The sequence below is a fragment of the Bufo gargarizans genome, chromosome 6 (genome assembly GCF_014858855.1).
Source record: "Bufo gargarizans isolate SCDJY-AF-19 chromosome 6, ASM1485885v1, whole genome shotgun sequence".
Taxonomy (NCBI): Eukaryota; Metazoa; Chordata; class Amphibia; order Anura; family Bufonidae; genus Bufo; species Bufo gargarizans.
Genome location: NC_058085.1, coordinates 228,821,264 through 228,836,562, shown reverse-complemented (window position 1 = coordinate 228,836,562; position 15,299 = coordinate 228,821,264). Strand labels below are relative to the sequence as shown.

General features: G+C 42.4%; 1 protein-coding gene across 2 annotated transcripts in view; it reads left to right on the top strand.

The window, feature by feature from the left end:
* The window catches only part of NDUFV1 (NADH:ubiquinone oxidoreductase core subunit V1), a 106,388-nt gene that overhangs the window by 11,605 nt on the left and 79,484 nt on the right, over positions 1 to 15,299 (top strand). For both annotated transcript variants that reach the window (XM_044298841.1, XM_044298840.1), the window contains exons 2-5: positions 4,517 to 4,625; positions 4,738 to 4,817; positions 4,896 to 5,066; positions 8,209 to 8,392. In XM_044298841.1, coding sequence (XP_044154776.1) covers positions 4,530 to 4,625; positions 4,738 to 4,817; positions 4,896 to 5,066; positions 8,209 to 8,392 — 531 coding nt within the window. In that variant the 5' untranslated portion in view covers positions 4,517 to 4,529. The remainder of the gene's footprint in view (positions 1 to 4,516; positions 4,626 to 4,737; positions 4,818 to 4,895; positions 5,067 to 8,208; positions 8,393 to 15,299) is intronic.

Here is a 15,299-nt window from a genome sequence, read left to right as displayed (position 1 = left end):
GGGAGAGGAAGAGGCTTCATCCTCAATCCCCAGAATAGGCAAACTAAACAGCAATGACGCCAGGGTAGGGGGGCGACTGATGGGTTTTCTATCCTCCTGGAGTCAGGTAACTTCAAATCCCTGGGTGCTAAACGTAATCTCCCAGGGTTACAGGATAGAGTTCACATCAGTCCCCCCAAGAAGATTCTGCATCACACCTCAGAGCAGATCAGATCTTCCGAAAATCTGGCAGGGCGTCCAGGACCTCTTAGAGCTAGGGGAAATTAAAGGTTCCTATCCCAGAGGAAAGGAGAGGATTCTATTCCAGTCTTTTTTTAGTAAAAAAACCAGACCAATCCTTTTGCACGATAATAAACCTAAAACCCCCTAAACAGGTCTATCCTATACAGGAGGTTCAGGATGGAGACCATCCCATCCACAATCCCTCTGATTCCAAAAGGGGCATTCATGTCGTCAATCGATCTAAAGGACGCTTACTACCATGTCCCTATTCATCATCTCTCCCAGAAATATCTAAGATTCGCTCTAAGAGGACCAGACAGGTCTATCCATCACTTCCAATATGTCACCCTCCCTTTCGGTATCTCCTCGGCCCCCAGGGTCTTCACAAAAATCGTGGTAGAGATGGTGGCCTGCCTTCGTCAGGAAGGAATCACAATCATTCCTTATCTCGACGACTTTTTAATTCTGGGTAAGACAGAATACGAGAACCTTTTGGCAACCCAAAGATTCTCGGAACTCTTAAAGAACCTCGGATGGATTATAAATATAAAAAAAATCCACCCTAACCCCGTCCATGAGACTAAAGTTCCTGGGTGTGGAATTAGATTCGTCCCTGTTGATGACCTTCCTCCCTCAGGACAAAGCTACTGCACTGACAGAGAAAATCAGAACATTCCAGAGGGCTCGCAACTGCTCCATCAGAAAGGCCATGAGTCTCCTGGGAAGCCTAACCGCCTGCATTCCCTCGGTGGCATGGTGCCAAAGCCACACAAGAGTAATCCAAAATTGGATCTTAACTATTTGGGACGGAAGACAAGTAAGTCTAGACAGGGTTTTTCGGATCCCTCAGGCGGAAAGTAAAAAGAAGACTGCTAGGAGGCCTTCAGTGGCGGAACCATCCCGTCGTTCAAGTAATCACGGACGCAAGCCTCGGAGGCTGGGGAGCAAAGATAGGAGATCATCTTCTACAGGGTACCTGGCCCGCCGAGATAAGAGACAGATCCTCCAACTACCGAGAACTATACGCAGTCCTGGAAGCATTATTAAAAGGAGAGTGTCTTCTAAAAGGGCGACATCTAAAAATAATGTCAGACAATACCACAACGGTGGCTTATCTGCGTCACCAAGGAGGGACAAGGTCACGGCCTCTTGGCGAGATAGCAAAAATAATTTTCTCCTGGGCAGAAGAGAACACTTTATCTCTGTCCGCCATCCACCGAAGGGGCTGCAAAAACACAGTAGCAGACTTTCTGAGCAGAGAGATAGTAGATCCAGGAGAATGGTCTCTGAACAGGAATATCTTCCAGAAAATCTCGGAAAGATGGGGCTGTCCAGAGGTAGACTTATTCGCCTCCAGAAGAAATGCGCAGGTAAACTGTTTTTGCTCCCTAAACCCAGGAGACAGTCCATGGGCAATCGATGCCCTGTCAATACAATGAAATTGGAAACTAGCCTACGCCTTTCCCCCAATACCACTACTACCTCGGGTCGTCCAGAAGCTCCTGGAGGAACCGACTACTCTCATCCTGATAGCTCCTCTATGGCCAAAGAGAAGTTGGTTCTCCACTCTAAAACGGCTATCGCTGGAAAATCCGTGGGAGATTCCCTTCCAGAGGGATATTCTAGTCCAGGGCCCTCTTCTTCATCCAGACCCAGGTATATTCAGACTGTCAGCCTGGATCCTGAGAGCGAGACGTTAAGAAGCAGAGGGCTTTCGGAAAAGGTGATACTTACTCTGAGGGCAAGTAGAAAAAAAGGTGACCTCCTCCATCTACCTTAAGATCTGGAAGAAATACTGTTCCTGGTTAGGAGTTGAGCACCCAGACACCACCTCTCCTCCATCAACAGAATTTTGGACTTTCTACAGTGCGGCCTTGAGTTAGGCCTGAGACCTAGTACTTTGAAGGTCCAAATTTCTGCCCTCAGCTCCTTCTATGACTGCAGCCTGGCCAACCACAGATGGATCAGGAGGTTCTTCAGAGCAGTTTCAAGATTGAGACCCTCTCTGAGATCCAGAACTCCGACTTGGGATCTTAACATCATACTAGAGGGCCTAACAAAACCTCCATTTGTACCTTTGTCGGAGATCTCTTTAAAACACCTTTCCCTTAAAACTGCCTTTCTGATCGCTATCACCTCAGCCAGACGCATTAGAGAGATCCAGGCCTTGTCTTGTAGAGAGCCCTACCTCCAAATTAACAAAGATCACATCCGTCTAACTCTCGACCCAGGTTTTCTCCCTAAGGTAGTCTCTCCTTTCCATCTAGAGCAGGAGATCTTCCTACCCTCTATCCCTAGGTCCGAACATTCAGGGTCTAGTGATAGGTTACATCTCCTGGATGTTAGGGACATAGTTATCCGTTACCTGGATTCTACCAGAGATTTCAGGGTGGATGACAATCTTCTTATTCAGTTTTCAGGGAAAAATAAAGGAAAGAAGTTAGCCAGGTCTTCCATAGCCAGATGGATCAAATCCACTATTGAATGCTGCTACAAGATCCAGAACAAACCCAGTCCTGGTAATGTTAAAGCCCATTCTACTAGGGCCACTGCCTCTTCTTGGGCCGAGAAAGGAGGGGTCTCGCTGGACCAGATTTGTAAAGCCGCAACCTGGTCTAGCACTAATACTTTTGTAAGACACTATCGTCTTAATTTTCCGGACGCAAATTAAGCTCTTTTCGGCCGGAAGGGTCTACAGGCGATATCCCCACCCATTTAGTTATCTGATATGTCTCAATGTAGGCCGTCATGGTGGATGAAATGGAAAAACCGCAATTAGACTTACCGGTAATTCTGTTTCCTTGAATCCACCATGACTGCCCATACTATTCCCCTTCCCTAAAAAAAATAAAAAATAAAAAAAAAATATATATAATATTGCATATACATGCAGATAATTATTTAGGAGTTTAAGGGTATGGATCAATATCCTTTTACTTTTGTTCCACCTTTCGGGTAATTGTAAAGCACTGAGGAGGTGGAGGGATGGGGAGTTCTTAAACTCTCTGTGTTCCTGCCCCTACAGAGGTCAAGGGTCAATCTCAATGTGGGCCGTCATGGTGGATTCAAGGAAACGGAATTACCGGTAAGTCTAATTGCGTTTTTTTTGTCATTTTGTTGTTTTTTCCTGATTAATCGATGAAATTGTTGACAACTAATCGATTATTCAAATAATCGTTAGCTGCAGCCCTACCCAGGAATAATAGTAAGTGCAGTAAGATCCCTGGGCGCCGCTGTACAGATCATGACACTTAATTCACAATTAACGCTCCAGTGGCTGCGCTCGGCTGCTTGTGTGCTGGGCCTATTTTCAAGCAAGGGCAAATACCCAGGCGCCAGGACAAAATTCCTGGTCGACCTGGCGCCTGGGATTTGTCAAGCCTTGTATTAGACCGTGAAGACCAATCAGATTCCATTTCTTATTTTTCTGAGACCATTTGGGAAATGAAAGCTGGGGTCCGATTGCTTGCCAAGGGCAGCTAGTCCTCTTTCTCTCTACCCTATTGAGGTTTTGAAAGTAGATCATTTAGGCCATATTTACATGACGGTGCAGAAAAAAATACTATTAAAAACTGTTAAATTGTATGGCAATTTTGCATCTGTGTCACAAATTTTATATCCATATATATATATATATATATATATGCATTTTGTTGGTTTTTTCAGCCCCCCCAGCCAACCCCCTAAAACACGCACAGGATAGTCAAATGATTGTCCAAGCACAATGTTCTCTGGTGTTGTACAGCATAGGAGGGGATCCTCTGCATCTCCTCAGCGTCTCTTAGCACAACGTTCTCTGGCCTTGTACAGCATAGGAGGGGATCCTCTGCATCTCCTCAGCATCTCTTAGCGCAACGTTCTCTGGCCTTGTACAGCATAGGAGGGGATCCTCTGCATCTCCTCAGCATCTCTTAGCAACAAATTCCTTGTAAGTGGCCATCCTGTAGCATGGATGTTAAAAACAAGCCATTTGACTTCTATGAATTCCGTTGTGCTGTCAAATATAGATGTCGTCCTATTTAAGACAGCCAGTATAACATAGTCCATTAAAACAATGGACTTGTAAATGCATCCATAGGTTTAATTGTTCATTAGCCTGACACTTTTCACTGTTTTATAAATATAGCGTTTAAAGGTAAGTCGTCAACCACTTGTGAGCAGAGCCTTCAACAATCTCCAGATCTTGTCAACCAATCTGATCATTTTTTTATTAGTGGGATCAATAATGGAAAGGTCAGCCACCAGATTGGCTGCCATAAATGTGGATTTTTCTTTTGTGCCATCTCTCTTCTAGGACTTCTGGCAGGATGATACTGTCTCTCCGACACCTTCTGCGCTCGCCTCTCCCCTCCGCTTCACCTGTTGTTTCTCTATTCAGATATAACTCTACAGCACCTGAACAGGTAATAATGGATTGTTTGCCGATAATGGGAAAGCATCTTAGAAGGCCATCCTATTTGTTTTTTTTTTGTTTTTTTTACAATAATCTAATGCCATTTGATTTAATTTTGTCAGGCACCAAAAAAGACCAAGTTTGGGCCCCTGAGTGATGAAGATCGAATTTTTACTAATTTGTATGGTCGTCATGATTGGCGGTAAGCCGTAAGGTTGTGCTTTTGGCATTGTCCTGCTACAATGCAGTTTCATGATCACCATTGACCTTCTTCCTTCAGGTTAAAGGGAGCTTTGAGCCGTGGAGACTGGTACAAGACTAAGGAAATCCTTCTGAAAGGAGTGGATTGGATATTGGGGGAAATCAAAGCTTCAGGCCTACGTGGAAGAGGAGGTGCTGGTTTCCCAACAGGTCTGAAATGGAGCTTTATGAACAAACCATCTGATGGACGGTGAGCTTCAGTTCCGCCTGATGATAAATTCCACAGCGATTTTACATAATTTTGTGAATAGTCATAATTTTATATGGAAAATATAATTGTCAGTTAAAGGGCTTCTGTCGCCCCACTAAACATATATATTTTTTTTTTGTGTACTTATAATCCCTATACTGCGATTTATCCATACATAATGTGATTATTCATTTTGGTTCAGTAGATTTTGCTAAAAACTTACTTTTATAATATGTAAATTACCTGTCTACCAGCAAGTAGGACGGCTACTTGCTGGTAGCAGCCGCATCCTCCTATCATAATGACGCCCCCTCCGCATGTTGATTGACAGGGCCAATATATACCCATGCTGGGTGAGAGAAATATCTGTAAAATGACAACTTTGTATAAAAAAATTGGAAAAGTTGTCTTTTACAGAGATATTACTCTCACCCAGCATGGGTATATGTAAAAATACACCCCAAAACACATTGCCCTACTTCTCCTGAGTACGACAATGCCACATGTGTGACACTTTTTTGCAGCCTAGGTGCGCAAAGGGGCCCAAATTCCAATGAGTACTTTTAGGATTTCACAGCGCATTTTTAGGCATTTGGATTCCAAACTACTTCTCATGCTTTAGGGCCCCTAAAATGCAAGGGCAGTATAACTACCCCACACAAGTGACCCAATTTTTGTCACAAGTTAGTGGAATATGAGACTTTGTAAGAAATGAAAAAAAATATAAAAATCATTTTCCGCTAACTTTTGACAAAAAATAAAAACTTCCATGAACGCACTATGCCCATCAGCAAATACCTTAGGATGTCTACTTTCTGAAATTGGGTCATTTGTGGGGTGTTTCTACTGTCTGGGCATTGTAGAACCTCAGGAATCTCAGGTGCTCAGAAAGTCAAAGTGTGTAAATTTTTTTTTTTTTGCACCACAGTTTGTAAACGCTATAACTTCTACCCAAACCAATAAATATACACTTATTGAATTTTTTATTTTTTTTATCAAAGACATGTAGAACAATAAATTTAGAGAGAAATTTATATAGAAATGTAGTTTTATTTGAAAAATTTTACAACAAAGTGAAAAATGTCATCTTTTTGCAAAAATTTTGGTCAGTTTAGATTAATATCAAAAAAAGTTAAAATGTCAGCAGCAATGAAATACCACCAAATGAAACCTCTATTAGTGAGAAGAAAAGGAGGTAAAGTTAATTTGGGTGGTAATTGTATGACCGAGCAATAAACCGTGAAAGTAGTGTAGTGCAGAATTGTAAAAAGTGGTCTGGTCATTAAGGGGGTTTAAGCTAGGGGAGCTGAGGTGGTTAATGTCCCTTGCACCAGAAATATACCTTTTTGGTTCAGTTCAGCATGCCTTACCAGCGCAGGTGGTGTGGAACTACAGTTTTGTTTTCACTCCTATTTTATGCATACATAATGAGTTTTCAAAACGGTACCACACTTTTTTTCAACGATTTAGAATTTAAGAACCAAATTACATTACTTTTCTACATAGTCACCTTCCTTTGAGATACTTTTTTCCAAGCATCGGATAGATCATTAGTATATGATTGACTGGGGTCCCACGTGTTGTACTCGCCCCGATCAGCTGTTTGAGAATGGCACTGGAGTTCGCAGTAGTGTGGCGTCCTTCTCACAGCTCTGTACATTATAAAGCAGCTGTACTTAGTATCGCAGCTCATTTCCATTCACTTCAGTGGAGCTGAGCTGCACCTAGGCCATATGTACAATGAACGTGACGAGCGCTGTGGATTTCACCAGCTTTTCCTAGGCCATGTGACGTCAATGGGGATAGGCTGAGATACCAAGCACAGCCACTATAAACGTACGTCGCTGTTTGGTGAACTGAGAGAAGGCCGTGGCGCTACTGTGAGCTCCAGTGCCGCTCTCAAACAGCAGATTTACAGGGGTTCCTCGTGTTGGACCCCCACCGGTCAGCTAAAGATAATCTATCCAGAGGATAGATCAAAAGTAAAAAAAAACTCTCGGAAACCCCTTTAAAGCTTCTTTGAGGGTTATGCTCCTCTGTCAGTTGCGTAGGAACCCATCTGGCACACACTTCAAACACTCATATTTAGATTTCCTGCAACCTCTCAACTGTTCTCCTGTTTTTGCAAATCAGTTACAGGGTTTTTATCTTAAAGGGAGTCTTTCACGCAGATTCACCCTATTACCCTAATAACAGTGTTATGTCCACGGCATGCCCCCTATTAAAACTGTGCTTACAGTTTGTTCCTTGCTATCATCGTTCTGCAGAAAAACACTTTTAATCCACATGCAAATGAAGCTGGGTCATTTTCATACGAAGCCACTCCCCCTCGTGCATGCGCTCGGTAAACTGTGATGGCCCGACTGCTCATTCAATGCGCACATGCTGATATTGCGTTCATTGGCGCATGCGCGGAATTGCGGACGGGAGGTTAGAGCAGAGACTCTGCGGAGAGGGAGTGGCTTTGTATGAAAATGACCCAGGGGCCTGGGCACTGGCCGTTGTAACTCCACCCCTGGGCACCTTCACAGCCTCATTTGCATGTGGATTAAAAGTGTTTTTCTGCAGAACGATGATGGTAAGGAACAAATTGTAAGCACAGTTTTAATAGGGGGGATGCCGTGGACATCTGCGTTAAAGATTCCCTTTAATTACTTGTGTTCAGGGCTGTAGCAGGATGTCAAGAGCACTCTGCATCTGTCACACATTTCAGTCCACTCATAGACAACTCTACAATGCTGAATCCACACGAGGAGATGAATTTGTGCTCCTGGCACACTGTTTGCCCACAAAAAGTATATGATAGAACTCCCTTCCTCTTTAGTGCAATTTCGCAGCCATCTTCACCACAATATGTCAACTCTTATACTAAATTGGAAGGTCAGTTGGCTTGCCAGTCACATGATATGACACTCTCAGCCATGACCGATTACTACAGCTCCCATCCTCACCGTTTCCAACTAAATGATGAAAGTGCTGGACTTTTTGAAGACCCCTTGTAATAGGTAGGGATATGGAAGAACTGTGCATCTATTGCCCTGTATCTCAATTGTGTAGCTGTAACTGATGTTTGGACTTCTCAGCAGACAAAAAAATTTTAAGTTGTGCAGATTTTTAGTAATTCTGATTTTTGATCTTTCAGCCCCAAGTATCTTGTGGTGAATGCAGATGAGGGTGAACCAGGTACCTGTAAGGATCGTGAGATCATGAGGCATGATCCCCACAAGTTGGTGGAGGGATGTCTGGTTGCTGGTCGCAGCATGGGGGCACGAGCTGCTTACATCTACATCAGAGGAGAGTTCTACAATGAGGCATCAAACCTTCAGGTTGGTCAGACCAGGTCAAACTTTTATTTTTGGGCCTCAAATTGCTTTTTTTCCCCAATTATCTGTGGGAGGGGAGAGTGCATTCTTAGGGACATTATTATCCTCCGGGTCTTCCTCCCTGCATCAGGAATGTGAAATGGAACTAGATGAAATCCAGTGAAAAATTAAGTTCAGGCGCTGTCCAAAGGTGAGCCAGAAAATGCTGTATTCATGCCAAAGCGTTTCTGGGCCATCTTCAGATACAATAGGACATAAAAAGTGCTTAAGGAGTGTGCATTTAAATACAGAAAAACATTTCTGGATTGTAGGACACATAGGAGGAGCTTGTAACTGTTGTGTTAAAAATAAAAAATAAATCACAAAATAAATAGCAAAATATTAATAAATTGGATTTAGAATGCCCTACATTATAAACCTACAGTACAGACCAGTACAGATCATTCAAAGAGTTTTCTTTATTTTCATGACTCTGAAAATTGTAGATTCACACTGAAGGCATCAAAACTATGAATTAACACATGTGGAATTATATACATAACAAACAAGTGTGAAACAACTGAAATTTTTTCCTATTCTAGGTTCTTCAAAGTAGCCACCTTTTGCTTTGATTACTGCTTTGCACATTCTTGATGAGCTTCAAGAGGTAGTCACCTGAAATGGTCTTCCAACAGTCTTGAAGGAGTTCCCAGAGATGCTTAGCACTTGTTGGCCCTTTTGCCTTCACTCTGCGGTCCAGCTCACCCCGAACCATCTCGATTGGGTTCAGGTCCGGTGACTGTGGAGGCCAGGTCATCTGGCGCAGCACCCCATCACTCTCCTTCATGGTCAAATAGCCCTTACACGGCCTGGAGGTGTGTTTGGGGTCATTGTCCTGTTGAAAAATAAATAATGGTCCAACTAAATGCAAACCGGATGGAATAGCATGCTGCTGCAAGATGCTGTGGCAGCCATGCTGGTTCAGTATGCCTTCAATTTTGAATAAATCCCCTACAGTGTCATCAGCAAAGCACCTCCTCCTCCATGCTTCACGGTGGGAACCAGGCATGTAGAGTCCATCCGTTCACCTTTTCTGTGTCGCACAAAGACATGGTGGTTGGAACCAAAGATCTCAAATTTGGACTCTTCAGACCAAAGCACAGATTTCCACTGGTCTAATGTCCATTCCTTGTGTTCTTTAGCCCAAACAAGTCTCTTCTGCTTGTTGCCTGTCCTTAGCAGTGGTTTCCTAGCAGATATTCTACCATGAAGGCCTGATTCACACAGTCTCCTCTTAACAGTTGTTCTAGAGATATGTCTGCTGCTAGAACTATGTGTGGCATTGACCTGGTTTCTAATCTGAGCTGCTGTTAACCTGCGATTTCTGAGGCTGGTGACTCGGATGAACTTATCCTCCGCAGCAGAGGTGACTCTTGGTCTTCCTTTCCTGGGGCGGTCCGCATGTGAGCCAGTTTCTTTGTAGCGCTTGATGGTTTTTGTGACGGCACTTGGGGACACTTTCAAAGTTTTCACAATTTTTCGGACTGCCTGACCTTCATTTCTTAAAGTTATTATGGCCACTTGTTTTTCTTTACTTAGCTGCTTTTTTCTTGCCATAATACAAATTCTAACAGTCTATTCAGTAGGACTATGAGCTGTGTATCCACCTGACATCTCCACAAGGCAACTGATGGTCCCAACCGCATTTATAAAGCAAGAAATCCCACTTATTAAACCTGACAGGGCACACCTGTGAAGTGAAAACCATTTCAGGTGACTACCTCTTGAAGCTCAACAAGAGAATGCCAAGAGTGTGCAAAACAGTAATCAAAGCAAAACATATACATAAACACACACACATACTAGAAGCAAATATAGATACATGTAGATAGATTATGAAAATGTCCCAATGCAACAAACAAAACCCATACAGAGGGTCCAGCATGAGTGACTGATCCGTGGCTCACTGCCCCTGGGGTTTGTTCAGGCCAGTAGAGATGTTTCTGGTTTGCATTTCATAAACTGATCGAAAATATTTTCAAAAAGTCTATTAAGGCCCATGTGGTTAAGGAACCTGTTTTAAAAATCCAGTACATTTCTCGTCTCTTGAGAGGTTATTGTGTTGGTAGCTGTTGGTGCTACTTGTTTGATGGGGTTGACTCGGAAATGGGAGCAGTTGCTATTGTGATGAACAGCAGCATGTGGGAAACGCTGGGGGTTAACTATCAAACTAGTGTAAGTAGAACTGGCTTAGTTGCCCATAGCAACCAATCAGATTCCACCCTTCATTTTCCAAAGGAGCTATGAGAAATGAAAGGTGAAATCTGATTGGTTTGATAAATCTCCCAACTGTGTTTCACATAGCCATTGGACATGTTACTCTGGAGCTTATGCATTCCTTAATTATTGTATTTCCGCCTGTGTATTGTAGACCACAAGTACATTTGAGTAAATAGATGAATGAGGAGGCACAGCTGAGAAATATGCATAGATTAAACGTTTCTCCTGTTGTAGGACTTGAACTACAACATTTAAATCTGGATTGGCTGCATTTGTAGCCCCTTTTCAAATGGGGAAACAGTGAGTTGGCTACTACTACTTCCTCTTTATAACTTTAAATTTACTTGGGGCTATGTGCTCTTTTGCCGTATTGCATCTAAAGGTTATGTGGAGATGATTAGGGAGGCTATTTTTCAGTCTGGGATTGTTCAATTGTATCTGCCATTGTTCATCCAGAATAGATCCTGTTTTACTATGGGATTAATTATAGGTGATGAGATTTTTGCTGAAAGTGTGGCTCTGATTGCTCTTGGTATCGTCGTCCTTCTTTGGCTTCACTTTCAGTTGAATGCACTACTTTTGATTAAAGCTGTTTTGCTCTTTTGGGAGCTTCGTCAGTAATATTCTTTGGGTATTTTTTTTTTCTCCTGAAATCTTATTTATATCACGGCTTCGAGAAAGTCAGTCTGAGTTTCGTCTAAGCCTGTGGAACTGCCCGTGCGGAACATAATTTTTATTATGGGGCTTCGGTAACCTAACAAGCTCTTAAAATCTACTTATAATAATAAAATAATTTTACCATTATCAGTAGAAGATCTAAGTGTTCCAAACTTGTCTCAGGAGATGTGACAGTGAACTTAAATTCACATTGGTAGTCATTTAAGAACACAATAAATTTGTCCATGTCTGATTGTCCATTCCGTTTGTAAAATATGTGTTGGGGACCAGCGATGGAGTGTAGATTAAAGATGTTTTAAATGCCCCCATATAGAGATTGGTAAAGCTTTGATTGAACCACATTCCTATCATAGTCCAACTGATCTTGAGATAAACCTGTGCCAACAGCAATAAGCGTATGAATTTGATTCCCTTTAGAATAAAACTCTTTTGGGTACTGGGCATTTTGTGGTTGGTCCCTTGTATGTTGGTTTCCATTTCTGATATTGCAATAGTGACCTTGGAACTGTATAGCAATATCCCTCATGTTAAAGCAATAGAATGTGTCAGCTTTTTTCCATTCTTCTGCCTCCATACTCCTGTCTGATGCTCACCTCCAGCTTGTTAAAAAGACTTTGGAAAACCTTTCCCACCCAATGGCTGAAGGTACCCTATCCAGGCAGTACCTGCGCTTTAGGTTCCCTGGTGACCAGCATTTTGTTGATAGTCCATTGTTGTTGCAGTTTCCCTGCGTTTATCCTGTGTTATTTCCTATGTTCTAGTATGGTACTCATCCTGCCTGTGTGCTCCTACATTTTCAAGTCCAAGTTCAGTTCATGTTTAAGTTAATAAAGTCTTTCTACCCAGTCTATGCTCCAGTGTTGTTTCCAGCCTCCCTGCCTTGTGTGTACTTCACCACTACCCTGACTGCAGGCCTATCCTTTGTCTAACCTCAACTACATTAACTGTGCGCTGCCTGAATCTCCAAAAACAGCTTTCAAGTCGGGACTATTTAGGCTATACCTGTTTTTTTTTTCTTCTGTGTTTCTGGTAGTTTTTCTATAACCTGAGCTCCTGGTGCTTGCAACGAAGGCAGCTGACCCACTGGAGTCAGGGACAACTACACTGGTACTATCCCAGGAGATATTCTTGACTGCTAATGTCCAGCAAGTTCATATCCCTGTATTGGGCTTAAAGGGGTGAATAGCAGGGAAGCGCCAGAATGTTCTTGGGGTTAGCCCCACGTCAGACCATTTAGTTGGCACAGTGGGTCCACACTCTCATTCCTCAACTGTGCCTCCTCATTAGTCATTTATTTACTTGAATGTACATGTGGCATACAATACATAGGAACTACAACTACGCTGAATGCGTGGATTAATAAACAGGTGTATAATGTGTCCAATGGCTTTGTGAGAAACACCATCTCCAGACATGTTGCTGCTCATTACAATTGCAACTTTTCCTATTTCAGAGTCACCCCCCCCCCATCAAACAAGTAGCACCAACAGCTCCCAACACGATAAACTCTTAAGAGACAAGTAATGTATTTGGTTTTTAAAACTGCTTCCATAACCCTCATGGGTTTTAATGAAACTCTTGAAAATATTTTTGATTACTGTTCAAATGCGGCCCGCCAACATCTAATTGCCCGAACAAACCCCAGGGGACTTTTTTTTTTTTTTTTTTTTTTTAATGGCTTTTGTTTGTTCCATTGGGACATTTTTATAAGTATTTGTTTTATTGTACACCAAAATATGTGTGTTCATAAATCACTATCTACGTGTACTGCATTTATTTTTATTGAATTTTTTTGCTTTTCTAGTATTTATCCATCCTATTTTTAAATGTGTGTGTGTGTGTGTGTGTGTGTGTGTGTATATTATATTTTTTTGATCACACATTACTGTTTGTTTGCTACTAGTTGTGCTCATGATGCAAGTAGACCTTACTTCTACTCCAACGGTCTCTGGTTACCATAGATACCCAGATGAGGCGGTGTGTGTGCTGTAAACCAATGGAGCGCTCGCACTATCCCACCTCCTCTTGGAGATTGAGTTCAGCAGCTGCTTTGTAACTTGTGCAGCGTGAGCCTAACCTCAACCTCTGATCAAGGTCAGTTTATTCCTGGTCTGATCCACATACTTAATATAGTATTTATTTAGATCCAATTGCCATCAGTGCCCAAGGTCACATAGCAATGAGATCCAGGGGCTGCCACTAATATGAATCGCCACATGCGATTTTGTGATTTTTTTTTTTTAAGTTGCAAGCTCCTCCTTCTGTATGTTCTACATTCCAGCCATTTTCATGTTTTTAAATGCACACTCCTTTAGCACTTTTTTATTGTGTCCTATTAGTAACATAGTAAAAAAGACATCTGTCCATCCAGTTCGGCCTGCTATCCTGCAAGTTGATCCAGGGGAAGGCTAAAAACCCTGTGAGGTAGAAGCCAATTTTCCTTATTTTATTGGATGTATTGGATGTAGGGGAGTATTGCCATTATCTTATGTTGGGTCAATATGTTAATCTTGTGTGGATTAATTTCTTTTTGGAAGAGGCACACAGTATGTCCAAAAGTATTAAGGAGAGGTCAGAGTTGAATGTGTCACTTAAGCCCTTAAAGCAAACTCTTCCTCAAACATCTGAGGTACCCAGTGGTAATAAACAGCTGGACTTAGAATCCTCTGAGGAACACTGTGGTAGAGACTCTAGCTAGAATAAATCGGATGGTAATTATTCATCAGATAAGGACACAGCAGGGAAGGCACTTTTTTCAGCTCAGGGTATAGAACTTATTAAAGGCTGTCCGAGCAACTATGCACTCAGAAGATAATAACCCCTTAGTGACCTGCCTGTTTTGGGCCTTACTGACCAAGTGTTTTTTCTTCTTTATTTATTTATTTATTTTCCATCGTCTCTTCCAAGAGCCTTAACTTTATTTTTTAATCTATATAGTTGTATTAGGGCTTGTTTTTTGTGGGACAAGTTGGCGTTTTAATGCCACCATTTTGGGGTACACATAACTTTCTGATTGACTTTTATAAACTTTCTAGGAGGTAAATGGGAAGACGGCAATACTGCCACTGAGTTTTTACGGTATAAATTTTACGGCGTTCTTTTTTTGGTATAAACAATATATCTATCTTCTCTGGGTCAGTACGATTACAGTGATACCAAATACATATCTTTTTTTTTTTTTTCTGTTTTACTACTTTCGTTAAATAAAACCCCTTTTTTTGCATTGCTGCTTTCAAGATCCATATCTTTTTTTTTTTTAACCACTTAATAGTCCCACAAGTGATCTATAACAGATAACATTTTAATGTCAGTGCTATACTGACATTGACCAGCAGGCTGTGCTAGAGAGACACAGCCTGCTGGAAAATACTCAAGGCTGGTTTGGGGCCTATATCAGAACCCAGCTAGCCTTTATACACACAGTCACCTCGTGATCGCATTTATGGGGTGCCAATGGGAGACAGAGGGAGTCCGCTCCCTTTGTCAGCACTTTACATGTAGCGGGTGCCATTGCCCACGGCATGTAAAGCGTTAAACAGCCCTGATTGGCACTCCTGCTGGTCTGGGCTGTTAGAGCTGGAGCGTGGCTCTCATGTGAGAGTCGTATCCGTGCATCGCTTAGACTGCGTATGGGTGGTCACTAAGGGGTTAAGCAGCCTAAAACTATTGCAGACCAGGCCTTTGAAGGGTTAGGTCCTAGGTGTAACAGGATGGGTGCATAATAACATGGAAGCTTTAATTAAAGGGGTTGTTTCCATTTTCACCCAGGCAGCCCCCCTGACTTGAGCATCGGAACAGCTCATGCTCCTATTCTCTCCTTTGCCCTGCGCTAAATCGCGCAGTGCAAAGGCATTTTCTGGAGTTCCAGTGACTAACTGATCTCTCCTTAGTGCTACCAGGCGGAGAATTCCGCCCAGCAGTGAGTCCGGTGACGTCGCTGGCACTGATGGGCGGGTTTTAGCGCTGCCCTAGC